The sequence below is a fragment of the Maniola hyperantus genome, chromosome 3 (genome assembly GCF_902806685.2).
Source record: "Maniola hyperantus chromosome 3, iAphHyp1.2, whole genome shotgun sequence".
Classification (NCBI taxonomy): Eukaryota; Metazoa; Arthropoda; class Insecta; order Lepidoptera; family Nymphalidae; genus Maniola; species Maniola hyperantus.
This window is the reverse complement of record NC_048538.1, coordinates 5,532,499-5,557,164: the sequence shown is the minus strand read 5'-3', so window position 1 is coordinate 5,557,164 and position 24,666 is coordinate 5,532,499. Positions and strand designations below refer to the sequence as shown.

Here is a 24,666-nt window from a genome sequence, read left to right as displayed (position 1 = left end):
ATTATCATGCTTCTGCACGTCGATTGTGGGACAGATTTAATCGAAGCCGAAGAAGACGAAGTTAGCAGCAGTTTACCGGACAGGCCACGTTCACATCGCAAGGCATCTAGTAAGTTGTCCTATTAAATTATACTAATATCGTAGCAATGGATAAAAAGCCGACATAGAGCTACAGATTTCATACACCTAACTACATCACATTAGTAAAAAAAATCTCCTTATAATCAAGGTGGAGGGATATTTTGTTGTAAGTAATAATAAAGGTTAAGGGAAATAATAGCTTGTAAAATAATATAATTAACTACTACTATTAGCAGCACAGCACGAATTCTATACTCCAATGTATAAAAGCATATACCTACCTAATAGTGTTAAAAAAGAAAATACCTAATTTATATACTCAGGTGAATGAAGCATAATACTTAATAGATTATCTTGCATGAATAAATAATACGAATAATATAATTAATTACAAGGCAGGCACGCGGTAAAAAATTGTACTTAGTTAATAAATAAAATAGAAAAATGAATGCATATTATTTTAACGTTAAATTTAATTTTTACTCTAGACAATAACAGTAGACCGCCTACAGTAGTACTTCGTCCCTAGAAATCTTATGCTTCCAATTAACTCTATTGTGTTAAGAGTAGATACAATAAGACCTAATTTATCTTCCTCGTCTTTGTCTTTATTAAACGAAATGTTTGTAATCAATATTTGCCAATTTCATTATCAGAATGAAACCTGCTCTTAGTGTAATTTTAAAGAAAATCGTTGTAATAATCGAAAGCATATTTAGACCATGTATAGGCATCTTCTAGGCAAGTGCGTTCCCTTCTACACCATAATATTGTCATTTTCCATCAAGTCCCTGATCCATTTCACGCGTAGTTTTCAATGTCAGACTTTGTGAGGACTTGACATCTCTTTAAACCAGAACTGTCAAGTTCAACGACGCAGAGTGAATTAACGAGTGTGTTACTATTGGAATTAATTCACGTGAGAGTTCACGTGAGATTTTGATCAAACGCATGCCTATACTGAATAAAAAAGTATGAAGTGTGAAGCTTGGTAGTGTGCTGGTAGTAGTGGCTAATGCACGTGTGTGTCACTTGTGTGCGTCGCAGCCAGCAGCCGGTCCAGTGTCACCTCCATGGACGCGCTGTGGGAGAAACACCCCCGACGACTCAGTGAGGCCGGCTTGAGGCGTTGCTCAGGTAAGAGAACCACTACAAATTGTTCCATAGCAAAACTTTAAAATTTTCGAACCTTGGGACAGTAAGCATAATTTTACCAGTAGAAATATTCAGATATCTCATGTAGACACACATGTTTTGAATTTAAGCAATTGGTCTATCTGGTACCTTTAACATAATTTTGAACCCAAGTACAAAAAATGTGAAAATTTTTGTCTCTACATTCTGCAATATGGTTTCGCTTAGTCTGATTAATATTCAACAAAGCCTTATCAAAGTTACATTGCATGATGTAACACCTAAATGTTTTGTTAATTGTTATGGAACAATTTGGTAATTCGTTTAAATGTGTTCATTATCACAATTCTTTTGCACTGTTTTACATCGCATATACGCATTATGGTTTTTTTTTCAATGTACAGCTACTTTGTAAGATATATTATGCAACATGTATGTGCTTGGTGATTGCAACGCACTTATGTCATTTGACCCTCCTGTCAGTAGATGGTTTCCTCAATGTCAAATGCAGTTTGTTACTTTAAATGATGAGGACAGGCGAAAGTTCACAGGTGCACAAGTTGCGCTAAATCGTAGTTATATGCAAACAGGAATGCAAATAGTTCCGTAATGGCTGTTGCACTTACACTAGCAATATTCGAGTCATGTGTGCATCGTAAATGTGCGTGAAGAATGGAGAATGTGAGGGGTATCCATATTCAACTGACTATAAATTTCAGTCCTTGTAAAGAAAGCCACTTTCTTTTGAATATTTTCTCTTAATGGTGTATATCGTAAGATCTTGGGGATTTACATAATTGCTTGGAGTTACGTCTAATGTTTTGCAATACTGTAATTCCAGATCACAGTGTGGTGCTAACTGAGGACACCGACAGTTTTATAATCGGCGAACGAGTATGGGTGGGTGGCACCAAAGCCGGCCAGATCGCTTACATCGGCGAAACACAGTTCGCTCCGGGCGATTGGGCTGGCATTGTTCTCGATGATCCTATAGGTATGCAATTGCTTAAAACTCTTCAAACCTAAAATACAAATTACAATAAATCAAAAATCAAAGTTTTCAATGATTTTTTAATGTTACGACATTTTTCAGGTAAAAATGACGGTTCGGTAGCCGGGTTTCGTTATTTCCAATGCCCTGAAAAACGAGGTGTATTTTCTCGCCTCACTAGATTGACAAGAGAACCGATCATAAGTCACGCACCACACGATGCTTCCCCAATATCCGACGCCGGAAGCGTGTTCGAACGTCCACCTTCAGGGTCAGCGAGGCCCAGGCGGACACTCTCCCCGAACGGCAGTGTACGAAGCATTGTCAGCAGCAAGATGAGTATGTAGAGATCTTACTGTCAAAATGAGTTAGCTGTTTTTGGCAGAATATTTCAAGTTTATACTTTTGTAGATGCTTCCATTTCGACCACCACTAACGGAGACCTTCGCCTTGGCGATCGAGTAATAGTATCGAGCAGCAGAGGCAGTAAGGCCGGTACTCTACGGTATGTGGGCGTCACCGAATTTGCGCCCGGCGTTTGGGGAGGTGTTGAATTGGACGACCCTCTAGGGAAAAACGATGGGTCCGTTGATGGCAAAAGGTAAAAATTTACAAAATTCTTAATGTACAGATTTATTGTACTCATAAACTGTTATGAATAATATTTGTAAAATGTAAATCTGTTGCAGATACTTTGAGTGTGCTCCTCGTTTCGGTCTGTTCGCGCCGATTTCGAAGGTGTCGCGGTCGCCATCGAACCGCAAGCCCGGGGCCTGCGCTATCCACAGCAACGGTCGGGCCACGCCACTGCGCCGTTCCAACTCGCGCGAATCGCTGACATCGCTCGGAACTTCGATCGCGTCTTCCCGTGCGGGGGTGAGACTCGGGGTGACGTCGCTGGGTGCTCAGGTAGGCTAGCCCCGCGCGCGCTCCGCGGAGCCGCCCGCCCCGCGCTCGCCTCGCCCGCTCGTGCGACCCCACCGCAGCGCTCCCAGCCTGCTCGACAAGACGCTGCTCGTGAAGCACGTCGAGATGGACCGCTGCGCCCTCATCGCTCTGCCGCAACCGCGGGTGTACTACGACGTGGTGTTCCGCGATGCGGGCAGCGCCGCGCTCGTTCCGCGCCGTAGGAACGAGTCGCTGCCCAAGTCGTGGCGCTGCTCGGAGAGCGTGGTGAGCGTGGAGCGCTCGGAGCGCTCGCGGCGCAGCGTGTCCAGCTCGAGCTCGGGGTCGGCGAGCTCGCGCGGCGGCGAGGTGGTGCGCTGGGGCGGGCGGCCGGGAGCCGTGACGAGGGCCAGCCGGGGCCCGGCTACGGACCTGTTCGTGGAGTTGCCGCCGTCGCGCACTCACTTCTCGGGCTTCGGAAAGAGCTACCATTTCTCTTGCGTGTCGCCCTTCCAGTTCACATATCCCTATGTCGTCTACATTTGAACTTGCCGTTCCTGCCAGTACCTATTTTATCGTTACTTGTAATCGGCTGTGGTTAATCTCTATCATACCTAGTATTTAACGCAAAGTACAAATATACACATTGTTACAATTCTCCCATTCCCTCACTTATTCATGATGCATCATGCGATCCAATGTTAATATCAGTTTCCGTCCTTCACACAATTATTTTTGAATTAAAGCAAATGACAGCGACAGGTAAACATGCAAGAGTAATGGTATGTAGAAGTAGCTTTCGTTTGCATGTTATAGTTTTAAATTTTGTTTGGTCTGTAGCTGGCACTCCCTTGGTTTGGCCCTTGTGTTAATTTCTCTTAATTTATCATTTACGATTCCGTAATTCTTTGAAAATATTATTTTATTCATTGAGTGAATCGCGAATGATGATTATTACTATTTTAATTTCATGTTTTATTATTATTTCATTATACGTAGTTCCTCATTTTATAGTTTTAAAGAAGCTTTTTAAAGGTGCTTGATAGCATTTAGTTTGATATCAACTTAATGAGACTGCAATAGGACTGTATGTTTATTATAATTTAACTGTGATATTACGAATAAGAGACTTTCCTCTAAGGGTGTTTTTAAACTACTATTATGTTTTTCTATATCGTATACTCGTATCTATATAGTTGCCAATTTATTAATATGTTTTATTTTGCTTAATAATCCTTATTATAATTTGGTATGACTTTTGACAATAAATAATATTTGCCAAGAAATTAGATGTTTCGTAGTTTGTTCCCTTTAATCGTGCAACTTACTTAATTTATTTAAAGAATCTTTAAAATTATTATGTATACTACCCTTTTATCGATAGATGCACTGAATAACATTAATGGATTATTAGATATTATAATTATCATACCGAATATAATACAGTATAATTTTATTACATTGCTAAAATCTTTTAGAAATTTTGTTTTGCATTATTTTTATATTACAAATTATAAAGATATTTTTATGCATTTAGTTTTCAAACCGCACAGTGTACTAATTTCCTGTAGATGTTTTTGTTCTAACCCATGTTGTTGTGTGTTCAATACATTCAATAAACTTCTGGTGGTCAAAACATATTTGAAAATATTTTGATCATCAAAAGTTTATTTTACATGCAGTTTTTTATACTAAGCGGTAAGAACTGAGTGCGCTAACGTGTGTTGTTTTTATGTTTTCCGCGCATGTGCACGATCACTAACGTCACGTCACGTCACGATACGTCACGTCACGTCACGCGCGACAGCGGGCCGGTCCACGCGCGTCTTCTACCCCGGTGTCGGCGAAGAACGCGTTGCAGGTACAGTACGCTACTATTGTCGCGCGGTAAATCGGACGCTGGTGTGTCACTCCTCAAAAATTACACGCCAATTATTCCTTAACAATGTCAGCCAATTGATTAAATAACAAGGATTGATATCACCATTTATATTCTTATTTGGTGTGATTCAGGAATTACCAATCAAACTCAACACAACAATATTTTGTTTTGTCAATCATTGTGGCACATTTTCATCATAGTCTGTCCTTATGTCTGAATTCACCAAAATATTCATTACAAAGCTATGTTTTCCAGTATTATCATTAAATACATTACTTTAGAATCAGAATTTCTTACTATTCTTTTTAATAGATTTTACCACGTTCCGCTAAATTCGATAACATTCAAACTTGTTTGTTTGCTACAAATTACAATCTTTAATTAAATTCAGTTGAGTAAGATGTTCAAATTCCTTTTAGTCCTTCTTGTTTTAAAGAAGAATAATCAAAGGAATTACTTATTTGGCTGATTGTTGTTGAAGAATAGTTTTGCTGTTTAGTTCTCTTTTTGAAGTTTAACACACGATCGGTACAAAACGCCACCGCACTTCAATAGTGGACTTCTACTAATTGATTGTACTGCATCTGCAGCACAATTTGAGAATCGAAGTTTTGTGATGATCTGTCAGCATGATGAAATGCATTTAGTTGGTGAAGCGACAGATTTTCTATGTAAACTAAACTTCAGCTGGATTATAATCGGTGTATTTCAATGTTGGAAACTTGGAATACTCGAATATTCTCAATGAAAAATAATAATACAAGATTTAAAACAATAGAAAATCTGTAGTCCCCAATATAATAAAATGTAAGCAATGGAAACGTACAACGATTTGATTTGTCTTTTGTTTTGAAGTGTTATTATACTTACAAACTAAATATTAACATAATCATAATCCAGACTTTTTTACAGATGCCTTATTAGTTTTAAATATAATGTAACTTGACTTTGTCAATTACTGCACAATATAGTACAAAATATGTAAGCTTTTCCAATCATGTTCCAATCATTTTAACTTACCGACGAAATGTATCGAAATGTGATCAATTTTTCAAAGTAAGACGAAAATTCTTAGCTTTGCAATGCAACACTGTGATATTGTTTGGTTTTTGTTAATAACTATTATATTCTCAATATTATGTTGATCGCACATTCCGGACAAATTGCAGTCTGTGCGACTTGTCCGGTATGTGCAATGAACGCACCACATTTTTTAATACTTACTGAAATAATTGGGTTTGATGTCAGTAGCACGAGTCGCACTGTATCAAACCCCAAATAATTTCTGATCACGTTATCAACATTGACCGCATTGAGGATGCGATTCCACTAAATTGGAAACAAGCGGTGTAGAGCAAAGCAGAGTTTCAGACTTCAGATTCAAACCAAATAATTAGACATAGGCGATTATCACGTCATTTCTGATCTCCGATCTGATCTCCACTTAAGTGAAAAAATGTATCCTAATTAGCTGTGCCATTAGAGTCATTCGCATTTTTACTACTGAAAAATGTGTTGCGTTCGGGGCGAACGATGGGCGTATGCCGTAATGAGCGATCAACATTTATGAAAAATTGCGTTCCATTTATTTCGGACTTTTATTTATTTTATTATTTATATTTTAACAATTCTTACCAGTGCCTGTAAGTTTTGATAATATTCATAATCATTTATGGACTACTCACATTCTAAGAGCATTCCTTTATGTTAGAATAGTTTTACTATTTAGTTTTATTTTATAAGATTACTACTTAATAATAATTATTGTGGTATGTTTAATAATATATTATAATATAGGTATTTTAGTGTAACATAGTTTTTAGTGATAATTTTTAGTTCATAACTTAATGGGAATGACGTTTAACTGAATGGATACACGTTTTAATAAAGTGTAACGGACGTAATGTGTCTTATTAAATTCCTTCTTTCTTTTCTCCCTCTACTATTAGAGTGTAAATAATAAATATTTCCTAAACTAAACTGTGTTGTTTCATTATACTAATAGCTGTAAACTTGCTTGGTCGCATGTCTAGGATTTATCTTTGTAAGTATTGAAAAGGGGCTTTGGTTTATTATGATTGGTATGTAGCACAGAAAATTTTACATTTTCCTTTAAACTCAGCTCTGTCCCGCCGTAAGTAAAAACCTGTTAATATTCAAACAAGCTTCTATCTTAGTAGTAGCCGTTTTTTTATTTTGATATATTCTTTGGACAAAATTCCAAAAATCAAAGTCTTTGTATTCGAGAAACTAAAATATTAAGAGACGTTTCAATACTCCGCTGTGTGTAGATTTGTTGTTGAGATGGATAGGGTAGGTACAGTAGCCGGCAAGAAATATTGTACATCGACCTTTAGAAAGACATTTCGGTTTCGTCGAGCGTTGTCTCTGTTACTCATGCCTATGTGACATTTTGTAGGTCTCAACGACATCGACAGAGACAATCTCCTAAAGTTAGATGTACAATATTTCTTGCCGGCTACTGTAGGTACATTATAATCCGAAAGTACCTGCAATATAGGGAGAGGGTGCGGATTCGAACCCCGCTGAATCGTCAGTTTTTGTCACGTTTTTCAATTGCCATTGAAAAATCCGTTTTAATGAAGTAGCTAATAAAAACATTCTTTAACATAATTATTTTCCTGAAACTCGCAATAATAAGAGATTGAAATGTCGAGTCGAGGCTTAGTGACTTCTTTTTACTTGCTGACGTTCTTCCTATAGTATACGACAGGTCGAGATGACAATCGGGGAACGAACGCCCCGCACAGCCCCTACGCTAACCCGGTACGTGCAAGCGCGGGTGATGTGCGGGTGTGCAGAGCGTCCCCGCGCCTCATATCCCGATTGCCATCTCAACCTGTCGCGGACTATACTTACAAGATAAATAGATAAAGGAAATAATTGGCTGTTCGTTCTTGAAGAATTTGTTCTTAGATACATTGTTGTACCTACTCCACAGTTACATGATAATTGCAGAAAAAACTTATTTTTCTAACTAATCCTTACTTGTGATATTATAAATGCTAAAATGTGTTTGTTTGTTGGTTTATCCTTCAATCACGCTGCAAGTTGCAACACAGCTACGGCGAACTGATTTTTTCATGGGTATATACTATATAGTTGAGGGACATTCACCCGGAAAATCAAAGAGCTTCCGCGGTATTTTAAAAACTACACCCACGAGGACTAAAGTTGCGGGAATCAACTAGGATACTAGGATCAACTCAACCTACATATTATACAATAAAGCAACCTTATCGTTTAGCTGTGTATAGGATGTATAGTTAACTCCAGATTTCTAGCTGGAAAAAGTAGCAACTTAGGTTTCTTAGACCGTATGATGTATGAAAGTTATAGGTGATAACTGATAACAGTAACTCGTAATGGTGGATTAGACTCTTAGGGTTCATACACACTAGCACAAAGTCGCAGCGATAACATATAAGTACATAGCATAGGTAGGTACCTACTGATCTCTATTTCTATAACAACGCGCACAAACTTTTGCGGAGAAAAAACGACGAAAAGACGCTTCCGTAATTAATAAATAATAATACTTTAATAATAATAATTAGTGCATCGTTGCGAATATAGAGGTTCCCTATGCTATGTAAAATTTTTGATTTTCGCTTTAATTGGCCTTGAATCTGTATCAGTGTGAATCGACCCTTATCGGGAGAACAGTAGGGCAAGAGGTCACTGGTTCAATTCCCGGTGGGTAATGGTTTCGAGTTGATAAAAACTCTATTTCATAATCTCGAAACCATTTTATTAAGAATGGTAAAAATACTTTTTATAATAATTTTGTACATCACAGTTATGTACATATATCAATTTCATCATTTGAGTAATTTAATCAATGTTATTATTGATGATGCATCAGTTGATTTCATATCATCTGAATAGGGGCTTTTTAAATTTGATGATAAGTTATCCATTGACTGCGATCTCATCTGGTAATAAGTGGATGGAAGCGGACTAAACTTGGAAGAGATAATAATGGTAGTAATTTAACTCCATACTTCTCCAGGCTTCTAGAGATAGGGATGCCTTCTATTCGGGAGGTCCGGTCGGTTCGATCTCGGGCACGCACCTCTAACTAAGCTATGTGCGTTTTAAGCAATTAGGTAGATAAGACTAGCTTTAACGGTGAAGGAAAACATCGTGAGAAAACCTGCATGCCTGGAGAGTTCTCTATAATGTTCTCAAAGGTGTGTGAAGTCTGCCAATCCGCACTCGGCCAACAGTGCAGACTATGGCTTCAAACGCTTCTTATTCTAAGGGGAGACCCATGCTCATTTCTCAATAGTGAGCCGGCAATATGTTGATCATGATGATGATTAATTGGTTTCTACCCGGCGTACCGGAACGCTAAATCGCTTGGCGGCACGACTTTGCTGGTAGGTAGGGTGGTAAATCAACTGGATTAAAAAGGAGAGAGTCTATTCAACATTCTTTTAAAGGGGATTTAAACCCCTAGCATCGATCGAATATAGCTCAAAGGTTATTATATAGATCACAGACGACGGCGGCGGGGTTCACTCCCTCTGTAGACTTTGGCAATCGCCCAACTGAGCCCGAAATTCAGTATTGCGTTCGTTCTAAGTTCATTGAAATGTAAATGCCGCTGCACCACACTGCATGCGCGCTGGATTTGTACCGCAAATCCGTGATTAAACTTTTGTTGCGTCATTTTTAAAACTTTAAATATAAAATAACTACCTTTACCCGCGCCTCGTTCCATAAAAATCTCGCGGGAACACTTTCTTTTTCAGGGGATTAGAAGTAGATAATAATATTATCCTTGTCCAGGTATAGTATCAAATCAACTATCAACTTCGTGCATTTGAAATTTCCAAAGTCGAAAACCAAGTAGCTGAGACACGAATAAGCAAACGGATACACTTTCGGGTTTATAATGTCAGTACCTATGGATTTATACGTAGATAAAGTTCCTACCAGGAAGTCGTAGTTTTCAAAATTGATTGTAGTTGCGTTACAGTTTATTAGGAGTCTTCTTTTCCTTGGTATACCTACCTACTTACATATTTCACTCTTGTGATTCCTAAAATAAAACCGGCCAAGTCCGAGTCAGACTCGCGCACCGAGGGTTCCATACTACAATCGTATTTTCATAAAATATTTACCGTGGTCACTTGCTTGAAAATAAACGTTTACCTATGAATTTGAGAGCAAATTGTAGCTTTTGTTTGTATACGACCTCATGCTCCTGATGTTATGCTATCACCATTCACCGTAGGTAGGTATATAACCGAATAAAATATTAGGTATTTCAATCAAAATTCAAATGAGAACCTATGGTCAAGTGTGTTCAATTAAGAAATAACTTTCAAAGTTAAAGTATTCAAAAGTTCCTGTATAGGTATATTGCCTTTAAAACAATGAAAACTTCACACCGAATTTTTTAATCCCTTTCTGCATGTTTGAGCTCGCTGCTCTTCACTCGGATGTTCTCAGGAGTCTTTACCTGTAATATCTATACTAGAATCCTTTAGGACGTTTGTGCACTCATCCGTAAAATCACGGATTCCGTAAAAATATGAATCGAATGAGTAGGTACGTATTTGTATGACGGCCACTTCGAAGAATCACGGATAGATACGAACCGAATACAGATGAGTGCACAAACGCCCTTACCCTTTTTTTGTATGACGGCCACTTCGAAGAATCACGGATAAGTACGAACCGAATACAGATGAGTGCTCAAACGCCCTTACCCTTCTTTTTCTTTTGCATGTAACACTCAAAACTCTCTTTATTCGGATTATAATATAATAACAATAACTTTATGATTACTAACTAGGTACCTATATTAAAATTACGACTTGCAGCAATTTCTTTGGCTCGAGATTTCATAACAGCCGTAGGTAAGTATAGATATTATGTAGGACATACTTAATAGAAACATAAATATATTACTATTATACATTTTAAAAATAAAAGCTACTTTCACTTTATTAAAACTACAAACTGAATAGGTAGGTACCACGACACGACTACGAGTGCCTTTGGAATCTGCATTTCCTGTAGCTCGGGATTTCTTAAGAACTGTAGATATCTAGGACATAATATTCTTTTTCCTTCCTTCTAAAGATTTTCTTTTGCGCTCCTCACGGAGCTCTACGGCACTTTTGCACGTGAATACAGCTTTTTAATGCTTTTTTTTCTTTTTTTATCTTTTATTTAAGCAGAATCTTCCTTAACTAGGATTCAAATTGTTTCGAGCACGTTTCTTATCAATTCCTATTACTTATAATATGTACCTATATTATTTTGAATTACTTTTATTAGGGTGCAGTCGTAACCACCTATCCAATACCCTTCCTATAGTAACCTATCAAAGTCCGTAAGGTCCGTAACCTACCAGTTTATGGTGAATCACCGCTTAGATCAATTTCTCTTATCAATACTTATAATATCTTAGAATATATTTTAAAATGATTGAAAATGACTAATACCTTCACTAAATTATAGTTACTTTAGGTATCAGACTAAATGGCCCAAATTACGTAGACCGTATCATTTATAAAAATAAACTTTATTAAGACCTCTTTTCTGAAGCGATAGGCCAAATCTTAAAAATTAGAGCGTACGCAAATATGTACATGTATTGTATCCAATAGGTAATCTTAACAACACCTACCAACGGATTAAAAACGGTTGCTTTTGAAGTTTTTACGTCCAAAACTTACTTATTTTTGAGCTATAGCAAGTCTTACGTAATTCCGATCATTGGAATGAGCATAAAGATAGATATTACGTAGAAAATTAGTGGCTAATACAGACATGACACGTAGACGTAGGCGGGTGGTAATGTGCGATCACAACGGCTGTAATAGATACGTGTGATCACGTTTCCATTCCATATTAGTGTTTAGGTAATATCTAAACACTAATATGGAAGTAAGTAGACAGGTGAAAAACTACGTGTAGGCAGTTGCCTACACGTAGTTTTTCACCTGTCTACTTGGTAATCACCATATTCAGTACTACTTCATATTGTAGCTTTGTAGCATCCGTTCCTCACAAAATTAATATCTTAAACATTTATAATTCCTAATGATTGCCGCTTTGAAGAAATCGAGCAGTATATGCAATATGCATGCAGTATGATTTATTTCCAAACCATAGGTGCTTTTACTTTTCAAGCTTTCCGAACTTGATATTTATTTCTCATTGTTTAGTTTAGTTAGTTTAGCTAGTAGGTAAAGTTACCATTTTCATACGGCTTGTGGAAATCCCTACAGGAGACGTAAATTTTATATGTCCTGCAATGGACGTCTATTGGTTGACGGCGACGACATATAGTAAATTATTATAATGGTGGCTAGAATCCCGTAACATAGCAAGTTCTTGGATATTTTACGTAGTGTTTAACTAATAATAATATGCCCGCTGAAAAACGCAATAGGCCTGGCCTATACCCACGTTAGCTGCCTTTAATTTTTACTCTATCAAAATTAGACCTATCTTATGAACCCATCTGCCTACGAGTAATTTTTATTCCGATAACGAAACTTTTTTGTAAGTACTATTTATGTACGTGGTTTATACCTCTAATAGACTGCGAGGCATTTCTTACTGTGAGTTCGATTGGTTGTAAGTGGATTTCTTATGTAACAAGATCAAACGAGCACTAGATTGACTAATTGGCTATCTTGTTATTAGCTGAGCCACTGCAGTACAACAATGTACTGTGTAATTTATTAAGCGTGGACATTATACCTACCTTCCTGCACTACTACCATACAGTGCAGAGAACAAGTTTTCCACAGAGATACCAGTTTTAAAACTATTGTGAAGTATGAATTTATGAGTAAAATTCAGAAATGCATTTTAGGTACCTACTGAAGGGTGACAGTAATAAAAAAAAACTGAAGTAGTTGTAACTAAGTAGTTCAATTTTCTTAAGTGGTGGTGGTTGGTAATACTAATGGCGCAACTTCGTAAGCAGCAAGTGAATTTCCGTACAATACTGTGTGGAGCTCTAACGTTGATACTAAATGTTGATTACCAAAATCAACCAAAGAAGTCATGGCTCAAGCAGATCCAGGAAGACCTCGAAGCCGACGTCTCTACTTATACTTTTAGATAGAAATAATTTTAAGTTCTTCTGTTTGCAGTGCCACAAAATAAAGTTTTTGACATGTAAAAACCGTTAAAGTGTAGGTATGTGGCGTAAGTAGGTAATCTTATAAATTAGCTAATGCTTATGTAAAGACCATAATTTTATCACATTCCTAGAGAAGAAAAAACAAGTCGAATGATAAATAATGATGATTGGAACATGATTAATATTTATATAATAAACCTAGTTAAAGTTGTGTAATTTAATTGGTGCATTTACCATAATATTGCCATAAATAAAACAGGAGATACTACGAGAAAAACAGCAGCATCTGGAGCGGTTGATGCGTGAGAGGGAACTGGACCGAACGGAGCTCACAAAAGCATCGCTACAAGTTGATCGCACAGAAAGCGCGCTTGCTCAAATAAAGAAAGAAGCAACACAGGTAAGTTGATATGTAATATATGTACCCATAGAAAGTAAAATTGAAAACACTACGGGAGAAAAAGCAGCCTCTCAAGCGGTTGATGCCTGAGAGGCAACTGGATCGAACGAAGCTCACAAAAGCATCGCTACAAGTTGATCGCACAGAAAGCGCCCTTGCTCAAATAAAGAAACAAGCAACACAGGTATGCTAATACTTATATAGTAAATAAAAACTGAGATACTTCGATAGAAACAGCAGCATTCGTAGTAGTTGATGCGCGATAGGGAACTGTATCGGGCGGAGCTAACAAAAGAATCGCTGTAAGTTGTTTGCACAGAAAGTGTGCTTGCGCGGATAAACAAGCCTCACAGGTCTCTATGTTTTATAAAATTATAAGCCCATGAAGAATCTACAAACTTTTATCGGAAAATGTAGGCAACTATCGTACGGCTGTTAAACTAAAAGTAGAGAGGTATCTACAGACACGTAATAACCACGCCAACTAGGCACATAGTTTTGTCTACGTGGTTCCTGCCCAATACTCCTAGGTAATTGCTGGGTTCACATTTGTATAATTTTATATAAACAAATGCTATTATTGTACTATAAATATATACCTAGATACAATAATTTTTAATCTGTTACTCATATTAGGTAGTACTTACCTACCTAATAAAATAACGATAGTTAGCGTTAGATAGATAGCGTTTATTATCACAACATTTTTTAACAGGCGAACAACGAAAATGCGAAACTCAAGGCCGAACTGGACAAGCTCAATAAGATGCTGGAAGACGAACGACAGAAGGTCGAGGATCTCATGTTCAGGAACGAAGAAGAAAATATTAATAAGGAAGACTACAATGTAAGTAGGTACCTTAATTTAACAATTTTAACTCGATTACTAGAGACTTTGACTGCGATCCGACTTTATGCGATGGCGACGCGATAACCTGGAAAGGGTGTCGCAATTTATTAAACCAATAGCCCTCATCGGATTCTACGATGCATTGTACCAGAACACTCAGATCACAGATCACACAGATCTTGGCGATACGTATGTGTCATTCTTAAATTGATCCTTCCCGGGAATCGGACTAGAGACTTACAAATAAGGGCACATCACACACTATTGTTCCAGTGAGATCAACGTATTAGAGAAATTGAGGCACAAAGCTAATCGATTGCTTTTCTTTTTCAGAAATATAAGGAAGCCATGGAGGTACGTGTATTAACTTTAAAAATCTATATGAAACTGATGGAGCCCGTCTAAGGGAATATACACTTCGACCCCTCTGAATCTTTTGTTCTCACCCAATTCTCGTTCTCTCTAAGATAGCTTTAAATTCCCACTCATCTCTCAAAGAGCTTGATTGTAGCTTTTGTTGAGTGTAGCATCTACGTGTATTGTAGCATAGAATTATGTACCTTGGTCTAGGAAAAGCCACTCCAAATAGATCCATTCGCGTTTGTTTCATAATAATTTATTGTCTAGCTTTCGTAAAATTTCTCGCTTTTTCAATTTACTTAATGCATTTGTAGTTCTATCCCACTATCCGTATCGATATATAATATTTAAATAATCTATTTATACCTAATATTTGTAGCAAGAGAAAGAAGCTCGAGAAAAACGAATACGAGATTTAGAAGCGGAAGTAGCGCTTCAAGCCGCCCGTGCAGAGACAACCGCTGCAGCGCTGCGGGCGCTTGAAGACCAGCGGAATTCGGAGATGAGTACCTTAGCTGAACAACACAAGGAAGAACTGGTAGCTGCACAAAGTAAGTGAAACATCTTATCATCTTCTTCACCCGTGTACATGATTAAACTATCTGTCGGTAATATAAACTTTTTGGTTTCAGCTTTATCATCGGAACTGCAAAAGCTGCTCGACGAAGCTTACGCTCTTCTTAAAGAGAAGGAAAGCGAAAAAGATTCTCTTGGTAAGAGCATGTCGGAAGAACTGAGTAAAGTAAGAGCAGAATCTGAAAAGGCTCTAAATGAAGCTAGATCCAAAATAGCGATCGCTCAAACGGAATTTGAAACGCAGCTTTCAGTGCTCACGGCTAAGTTGCAACTGGCCGAATCTAAATTAGAGACTGAGAAACAAAATGTAGAAAGGTTAAATAAGGAAAATAGTCAAACAATTATAGATCTTAATAGTAAATTAATATCACTCCAGGCAGCTGTTGATGATAAGACTCTAGAATTAAATAAAGGTACACATAATGTTATGATTGTCATGTATTGTAGCTTGATTTTGTTTGCTGTTTGACATAATGATTTCTCTAAATTTTTCACTTTCAGTGACGGGTACGAGTAAGGAGCACGAAGTTATTCTTAATAAGGAAATAACAAAATTAAAAATGGAACTTAGTGCTAAAGTATTAGACATAGAGCAGCTACAAGATTCCAAGAAAAAACAGGAGTCTACATGCAACTCATTGCAAGAAGAAATTATTCTTATCAAAGAAGAATTATCTAATAAGGTTAACGAATATGAAAGCTTTTTAAATGAAGCTTCTCAACAAGATGAAAAGAATAAACTAGAAATTTTAAAATTACAACAGAACCTCAGTGCCAAAACAAATGATTATGAAAAATTGCTTAATGAAATGAATAACTCTTGCACCACAAACGAAAAACTAATCCATGAATACAAACAAACCATACACGAAAGAGATAAAGAGATAATAAAGCTTAAAGATGAGTTCGAACAAACAACCGCTAATTTCAATATTAAACACAGCAAAATAGCGGAAGAACATAAAAAAGAAATAGAGGATCGTAACTCTAAAATAGAGCAGCTAATAAAAGAAATTGAAACTCACAAGCAAGCTTTAGATCAAAGTAAAATAGAATTCGATACATTGAATACACAATTTACAATAAATGCAGATGAACTGAACTCATTGAAGGAAGAAAATAAAAAATTAAAACAATGTCTTTCAGAAGTTACAGAAGCAAATACCGAACTTAAGAAAAAGTTGTCTGAAATGGAATTAGAAATCGGTGAACTGGAACGTCAGCTAAATAGTGCTTTAGAAAAGTGTGATGAAATACAAAAGTCTAAAGAAAAGGTAGAACAAGAATATTTAAATCTCACTGGCCAAACCACAGATTCTAATGATCAATTTAACCAGCTTTCAAAACATCTAAAAGATACAGAAAAAGAGTTGCAAGAATTGAAGGATAAATATAGGGAAGCTACTAACAATTGTGGGCGAATCGAACAAGAATTTAAGCAAAAGATACTTAAGTTACAAGAAGACTTTTCCATAGAAAGAAGTCAGCTCATAGAATCGATAGATATTAACATTGATAAACTGAATATAGCTGAAAATAAGATCAAAGAATTTGAAATTATTGTTTCTGAAACTGAAAACCGTTTTAAAGAACTTGAAGTTCAGAATGATAAATTGCTAGATGAAAATACTATATTGAAAAATGAAATTGAGGCTCTAAAAGTTAAAGAGAATGAACTTAATAATGAATTTGATGCAATTAGAAAAAAACTTGAAGTAGACATTGATCGGTACAAAGAAGAAATATCCTTATTAAAAGCCGATGGAGCTACATCTGAAGTTAAACTGATGGAAAAAGTAGACCAATTGACGGAAGCTCAAAATGACTTGAACAATAAACTCGAAGAAGCTCGAAAACATGAAGATTCCTTACAAAAAGTCTTGGATGATATGACTGCGCAGTTAAACAACCAAAAAAGTCATTACGAAAAGGAATTAAACCAGCTTCAAGTTCAACTGAGTGCTATAAATGAGGGTGTAAAAACTCAAAAGGACGAGGAGTGCAGATTGAAACAACTAATTGACGAAAAACAAAATTGCATAAAAGATTTAACACTAAAATTAGAAATGATAGAAATAGATATTAAATCTAATGCAGAAATCCTATCCGAAAAAGACCGCCAGTTGTCTCAAGTGACTGAAGAGCTTAACAAAGCAACTGAAATGAAAAATAAATTAGAAGAACAGTTAAATCAATCAGTTCTGGAAATTACGTCACTTAAACAACAATATGAAGCTCTTTTAAATAATTCTTCTACAGAAGAATCTATTTTGAAAGAACAGTTAGGACAACTTGAAGCGATAAAAACTGAAAAGGCCACTTTAATTAATGATAAAACATTATTGGAAGCCAAATGTAGTGACTCAATCAACGAAATTATAGTCCTTAAGAATCAACTTGAAGAGAGCAATTTAAGATTAAAAGAATGCCTTGAAAATATATCTACTTTGAACAATGTAATCAGTGAAAAAGATACCATCATCAGATCTCAGAATGAAAAAAATAATACCGATTCAAATAAAAATTTGTTATTAGGAGAAGAATTAACAAAACTTGAAGAAGAAATAAAAAATAAAAACAATGTATTAGAAGAAAAACAACTAGCGTTAAATAAATTAAATGAAGATGCAATTTTGAAAACAAGGCAAATGATGGAATCTATGGAGCTCTTAGAAAACGAAAACTCTGAATTAAAAGCAAAATATTCCAGCGAAATCGAATATCTAAACGGCACAATTAAAACATTACAACTTAATTTAAAGAATCAAGAAAAAGATCTTCAGGAGCTAGAACTTTCTAAAGAAAGAGTTGTAGAGTTACAAAATTTAGTATCTAAATTCGACAACGATATAAAACAATTAAACAATATTAATGAGGCACAGAAGTTGAACTACGAAGATCTAAATAAACAGTTACAATCTCAGTTCGAAGAATATAAAAAGGAAAGCAAAACTATCCGACACGAGCTTAGGAATAAAATTAATGATTATGAAAAACAGTTAAAGGATTCTAAAGATACAATTGCGTCAGAAACAGAAAATCAAAACAAACTTCAAAATAAACTTACTGAAGCTGAAAAAGATGTGTTAGAATTATCACAAAAATTAGAATTATTATCAGTACAACAAAACAGTGAAAGCAGTAAAGACGATAGGTTAGAAAAACTGACATTAGAATTACAAGCCACGAGGAAAACTTGCTCCGAGGCATTATCCAATGGTGAAAAAGTTATAAGTAAATTAAAAGCTGATGTAGAAAATAACCTTAAAGAAATGATATTCAAAGATGATTTAATTATAAAATTGCAAGAAGATCTCAAGGTGCTTTTATTGAACTATAGTGTTAAGTATGATTATTATGAAGCATATAAGATGTTTACTTATTTAATTTCTTCACAGAATCACAAAGCCAAAGTAGAAATAGCAGAAAGAGAAAAACTTAGTTTACAGAAAGAAATGGTAAAGAAAGGCCAGGAAATTCGCGACAACAATGACAATAATGCCATGGGCCTACTCGGAGAAGGCGATAATGCATCGCAAAAGTAAGCCGTTAAAATTAATTTGGTCAAACTTTTTCTGGTGGGTGACTTTTAGCTAGCGCGCACCACGGTGCGGTGAGTTGCGGACTGCGGTGCGTTTTAAAATCCGTAAAATTGTATTCAAGCTGAGGTTCGATCCCGGGCCTCTTTCCGGATCCGGGGCCGGTTATGTGCGTTTTAAATTTTAACTTCAATATCACTTGCTTTAATGGTGAAGGAAGGCATCTTGAGGAAGCCTGCATGCCTGTGAGTTCTCCATAATATTCTCGAAGGTATGTGGAGTCTGCCAATCCGAACTTGGCCAGCGTGGTAGGCTATGGCCAAACCCCTTCTCACTCTGAAAACGGGTCTCCTACCCGTTTTCTGTAGTGAGCCGGCGATGGGTTGATCATGATGATCGTCAAACTGAACTGATTGACTATATAAAGTTGATCTCATTACGAGACGATACGCTAGTGGCGTTAGAGCCGCACGTAATGTATTCCAGTACTGAAAATGAAAGACGTCAGCAGCACAAGTCTGCAGCATCGGACGTGCTGAAGAAATTCGTATGACGTTAGCAGAAGTAATCAATATAGTGTATTTTGTATTTTATATTTTCAGTATTTTGTAGTTTCGTATGGTGGGTGGAAATATTTTTTTATGTTGGTTCAAAACTGTGGTTCATAATAACGGTTTTTTTTATATAGATGAACTTTTACGATAGATTTACCTACTTACATATTTAGTTTTCTTTTTTGCAGTTTAGAAGAAAAGGAGATGATAGACGGTCAAGTGAGCTTTTTGAACTCTGTGATAGTGGACATGCAGCGTAAGAACGAGCAGCTGATGGCGCGGGTGCAAGCTCTGGAGGGGTCGACCGTCCCTCCTGAACCGCCGCTCTTGTAAATACATTCTTACTTTCTTTATGATTAACGCTGGTTTTAGAATCTCTAGGGAATTAGGGATGGTTGTATCGAAGCAGGCGTTATCGTGAATCCATGATATACAATGAATATAATTCGCTGAAACAGATCAAATCTGTATGCATGCAGCACCGCCCGCCTTTCCACTGCTAAACACGCAGTTGGTGGTGGTGCAAATTAAGCGTTTGGTTCATTGTAAATCGGGATGGTGCCCATGTCAAAAATAAATTCAGTCTGTAAGAGGGTCTTCCAAAATTCGTTAAAGCCACATCCACTGTTAATTTTAAATTTGGTAACCATTTTAGATTATCGATTTAACTAAAAAAATACTGCAAATGTTTATGACGTCACATCTATGTATTGTAAGCAACCATACTAAGTACAAGTTGCTGATTCGACTAGTAGGCACCATCTCTATCGAAGAGTAGTAAAATCGCTTGCCAGCAATCTCACTCGCTGCTGCATATTGACGCGTCTCGTAAAATGAAGCACATCAAACTCGCAAAGCGTGAGTGCTATTCAAGAATGCTGCATAGTCGCGTACAACAGCATAGCTTAGTGCTGACTGGTCAGCGTTCATTAGGTAATGCATACAATTTATATTGACCTGTCAGTGCCGCCGTTACCGTGAGAAGAAACCCAGCCTTTAGTATCATGACAGACAAAACATCGGCATTGTAGCACCTATTATCTCTACCTCTTATCTCGAACAATCGCGTACCTACTATACGTGCCGAACGACTGATCTACTACTAAACAGTAAGCCAAATAAAATCGTTATAAAATGTGTTCTATCGACTTCTGCCGCTCGGTGTAAACTATACCCTCCCCCGTCTCCTCCCTGAAGAATCTCTCAAGACTGATATTATTATTGTTTCATTTCAGCAACGGGCGCAAAGCCCGCGCCGTGGCGCCGCGACTGTTCTGCGACATCTGCGACGTGTTTGACGCGCACGACACGGACGACTGTCCGCGACAGTCCGTGGAGCCCGACGCGCCTTCCGCGAAGAAAGTGGCGCCGCCGGCCAGACCTTACTGCGAAATCTGTGAAGGTAGTGATGGCAAAACAAGTGGTCCAATCTAAAGTTGCAACTTAGCGGTTTGCGTAGGTATTAAGAGCTTCCGAGACGGTCGAGCGGCTTGATGTCAAGCACGTAGATTTTTGCTTGAGTCAAGCATGTTGACCGTTTACAAAGTTTGCTTGATGCGACGTTCGGTGTTTGTGCATAAATACGAGTGCTATTTTTATCAAAAAAAGAAATGAAAAGAATTGGCAGGTAGGTAGGTCGTTTAGCACAAGTAAAGGAAAAATGTTCAATATCTTGTATGATGCACTCGCACTTGACAGGTTTTTTTGATTAAAGTATTACTAAAGATTTCTTTACATAATTACCATAATAATATATCTTACTCAACTAAAATTATTGATTTTATTTTGTTTCAGTGTTTGGACACGCTACAGAGAACTGTGATGAAGAAGAAACTTTTTAAACTATTTATTAACTTTAGTTCTAATGTTACCGTTGTTGATGTTACTCGTTTTCTGTATTTAGGTATTATTTATTGTTTACCATACAAATATGGTATATTGTTTTAATATCTAATAAAAATAGGGAAATATTTGTAAATAAGGAAAATGACTTCTTAACTTATTATTTTAGCATGTTTTAAAGGTAAAGGTGTTATATTTTTCGTATTCATTATCTGGATATAATGTTTATTGAGAAAACGTTTATACACACAAATTGATTTTCTTCTCAATCATGGTTTTAACATTAATCACACTATATTATATTATATAAAATTACAAAATAAACACCAAACTTATTACGATTTTATAAAACAATTAATTTTAAAATTATATGGTAGTTTTAATTGTGCCTAAATTTGAAAAATATTACAAGTTGTTGTTTCTACTTACTACTACTACTAGGTACCTACAGCTTAAAAAATATTGATCTGATTCGGATAAAACTTGACCAACATAAGTTAGACAAGTAAAACAAGTAAAAAAGTTAGACAGATGATGTCGTTTATCTATACTAATAAATAAAACTGTTTGAAATCTTCTGAACGGCTGAACCTCATTCGACGAGACTTTCACAGATAAGTAGAGGATTAACCAAGGAGTAACATTGGCTACTTTTTTAACCGTTACTGAGATTTTGGCTTTTGGCTTTTGTCCTGGGAAATCAAAAGTTCCCACGGGATTATTAAAACCCTAAATCCACGCGGGCATCAGCTAGTTTCTACCATAAATAAACCAGCCAAGTGCAAGTAAGACTTGCCCGCCGATGCTGCCCAACCTTTGAAAGAAACATAGAAATAGTTATTGTTTGGGCTATTATACATGATTGATTGTAAAATCTTATTGCTGATTTCTAAAAAACTGCCAGTTGGAGATTTCATTTTATTTTCCTTGTAAAAGTTAGTTTCATTATTTTAGATTTTCATAGATCCTAAAACTGCTTAAAAATAAACAAAAATCTTTTTTAAAATGTACAATAATTATGATACCCCACTCGACTTAGTAATCTCACTTTGCTCCCATTTGATCCCCTTCAAAGAGAATATAATAATCACTATATTTCTTTACAATCATTAATTATTGAAATTCTATCATTTGCAGTAAACATTCAAATTTTTACTTGATATCATTAGTATTTACTAAAATAGGCAGCTATGACAGACAGATTCTCAAATACAAATGGGCAGATTACACCTACCGCGTACAGTGGCGAGTCAGTGTCCTCAGCCGAGTACTTGGTTGGTATAAACACTTTAATGAGTGCAATTTCTCAGCCACAGCACTGTCTCGGCCAAGTGACATTTTACTGTCTCGCTTCACTACTCTGTAGGTGTAATCTGCCCATAAAGAGTATTTAATCTACTAATCAGTATATTATGTGGTTCACCTAGCTGCATTAGTTGAATATACAAAATTACCTAGGTGTCCTAGGTGAATGAAGTCTACGGCACCAGTGTGGAACCAAACTTATAGGGCAGGTAAAATAAAAAAATACATTAATCTTATACTTACTTTATTTACATTATTAGTCTAAATAATAATATTAGTGTAACATTAAAATCAAGTTATTATGTCTTATAAGTATTAATTCATCAATCTAAGCCATCTTTCTTCTCTTTGATTGCTTCCTGGAAAAAGAAAAAATATTATTTAGGTGTCAAATATATAAGATCATAAGCTCATTAAAGCCCACCATGGTCAGAATTGAGGCAGTGAGCGTCCATAGAAGTACAAAATAAAGAACTAGCTAATGCCCGCATGAATATGGTTATTGGAAATCTTATGGAAACTTTAATTATCTGAAATAAAAAGTAGCATATGCCACTCTCAGGTCTAACTATTCTCATGCAAATTATCATGTTGGTCTGTTGCTCCATTGTGATGTTGGTGTTGGTAATATGGGTGGCATGTTATAATTTAACAAACTGTCAATTATAGGATAACAAAAGAAATGTTTTACCCAAATCTTACTTTGAATCTTTCCTCAAAAAGTGAAAGTTCCGATGTAAGGTCTGTAATAGCATTCATGAAGGCTTCCTGAGGAGTGTAGTCTGATGTGGTCTGAATGCGCAGCACAAACTTGTGCTCTAGGGGGTGGGGCACTTTGTACCCGGCAAACAACACTTTTGGGTCCTTGAGAAGTTGGCTAAAACATAAAGAATTTCAAAATGTAAAGACCATCACTAGGTACTTCATTACACCTGTAGATATCAAACTTTTGCCACATAAAATATTTTTTGCTGATATTTTGTTTGATACTGTTTATTTTTAAGGAAACCCTACAAAACAATCAACACTTTCTTACTACTGAAATACTACTGGCTGAAATGATTTCATTGTCACAGTCACAATTTAATAATAAAGATTGACACAATATCTTTTCCTCAATCGAACAGCAGGTGATTAGCTAGCAGGTTGGTTACCCGATCAATATAGATAGCAGGCATATTTGCACTGATAAATTTACTTACATAAAAACAGAATCTAGTTTATTTGTGAATAGAAAAATCAAGAGATCTAGCAAGTAGTCTCAAAAAAGCAGTTGCTGAAATGTATGTTACCTACTTCTAATCTAAATTCTAATTCTTACACTTACTGTCGGATCATATTTCCCAGTGTATGGTCCTCTTTGTTTACTGTAAATATAGCTGCATTTGTAACTTTTGTGTCTTCTTCTTTTTGAACCCTGAAAGAAAACAATTATTTGATACTCGTTTGATCTACGAATAAAAACAAATTAACGCGCAATGTTTTTTAAACTCACTTCTTTTCTCCGTCATATAAAAGAAACGATTCGAATGTTGGCGGTGCATTCATGGTGATAAAATAGTATATCTAATTTAAATTAAGTAAACAATTATTACAAAGCAAATAAAATGTTCCGAGTTGGAAAAGAAATCATTACAATAATAAAATACAAAACAAATGTGATTTTGTGATATGATTGATATCGTAGTGATCAGAGGGGTGCAGCTTCCCTACATTGGCACATGAAAAAATTTTGCATAGAAAGTGCTGCCATCTATTTTTTCAGGTACACCGTAACTCAAACTCGATGACGATCACTTTACATATATGCTGGATAGATGGAGCTAGTGATAGCAAAAAATAAACATGGACTAATAAACTAAAATTCATTTACTTATTATTCATTCTAGTATATTATTTATAATTCATAAAATAAAATATTACTGATACCATAAAAATATTTTTCACTTTTTCAGTTCTGAAACGGAACGTACATAAAGTATGCGTGAAACGATTTGTCATAAAGTAATGGCGATTCGTTGTTTTTCAAATTGTCAAATAAAATATTTCTTTTCGTTCGTGGGTGCTTCGTGGTTTCATAGTGTTCTTTGCTGTTCGCTGACTAAATTTAACGGATTGTGCTTGTTTTGT

General features: G+C 36.2%; 2 protein-coding genes and 1 long non-coding RNA gene across 15 annotated transcripts in view; 1 reads left to right on the top strand and 2 right to left on the bottom strand.

Annotated features, from left to right (window-relative positions):
- Positions 1-23,931, top strand: part of CLIP-190 (Cytoplasmic linker protein 190) — a 64,425-nt gene extending 40,494 nt beyond the window's left edge. For 4 of the 13 annotated variants that reach the window (XM_069509563.1, XM_034984649.2, XM_034984655.2 and 1 more), the window contains 17 exons: positions 35-109; positions 1,129-1,218; positions 2,057-2,209; positions 2,309-2,545; positions 2,618-2,807; positions 2,896-3,115; positions 4,899-4,952; positions 13,370-13,510; positions 14,226-14,357; positions 14,694-14,714; positions 15,100-15,271; positions 15,353-15,709; positions 15,798-18,616; positions 18,695-18,837; positions 19,578-19,718; positions 20,625-20,791; positions 21,184-23,931. In XM_069509563.1, the coding sequence (XP_069365664.1) occupies positions 35-109; positions 1,129-1,218; positions 2,057-2,209; positions 2,309-2,545; positions 2,618-2,807; positions 2,896-3,115; positions 4,899-4,952; positions 13,370-13,510; positions 14,226-14,357; positions 14,694-14,714; positions 15,100-15,271; positions 15,353-15,709; positions 15,798-18,616; positions 18,695-18,837; positions 19,578-19,718; positions 20,625-20,791; positions 21,184-21,230 (5,159 nt within the window). In that variant the 3' untranslated portion in view covers positions 21,231-23,931. The remainder of the gene's footprint in view (positions 1-34; positions 110-1,128; positions 1,219-2,056; positions 2,210-2,308; positions 2,546-2,617; positions 2,808-2,895; positions 3,116-4,898; positions 4,953-13,369; positions 13,511-14,225; positions 14,358-14,693; positions 14,715-15,099; positions 15,272-15,352; positions 15,710-15,797; positions 18,617-18,694; positions 18,838-19,577; positions 19,719-20,624; positions 20,792-21,183) is intronic. The other 9 variants (XM_034984651.2, XM_034984656.2, XM_034984659.2 and 6 more) reach the window with 5 other exon arrangements.
- Positions 1-24,666, bottom strand: part of LOC138404751 (uncharacterized) — a 622,276-nt gene that overhangs the window by 77,142 nt on the left and 520,468 nt on the right. The window lies entirely within an intron of this gene.
- Polr2J (DNA-directed RNA polymerase II subunit RPB11) lies at positions 22,764-24,223 on the bottom strand. The gene is made up of 4 exons (XM_034984688.2): positions 24,032-24,223; positions 23,864-23,953; positions 23,239-23,413; positions 22,764-22,895 (listed from the first exon to the last, which is right to left on the bottom strand). Exons 1-4 carry the CDS (start codon positions 24,082-24,084, stop codon positions 22,860-22,862), a joined length of 354 nt encoding a protein of 117 aa, XP_034840579.1. The 5' UTR covers positions 24,085-24,223; the 3' UTR covers positions 22,764-22,859.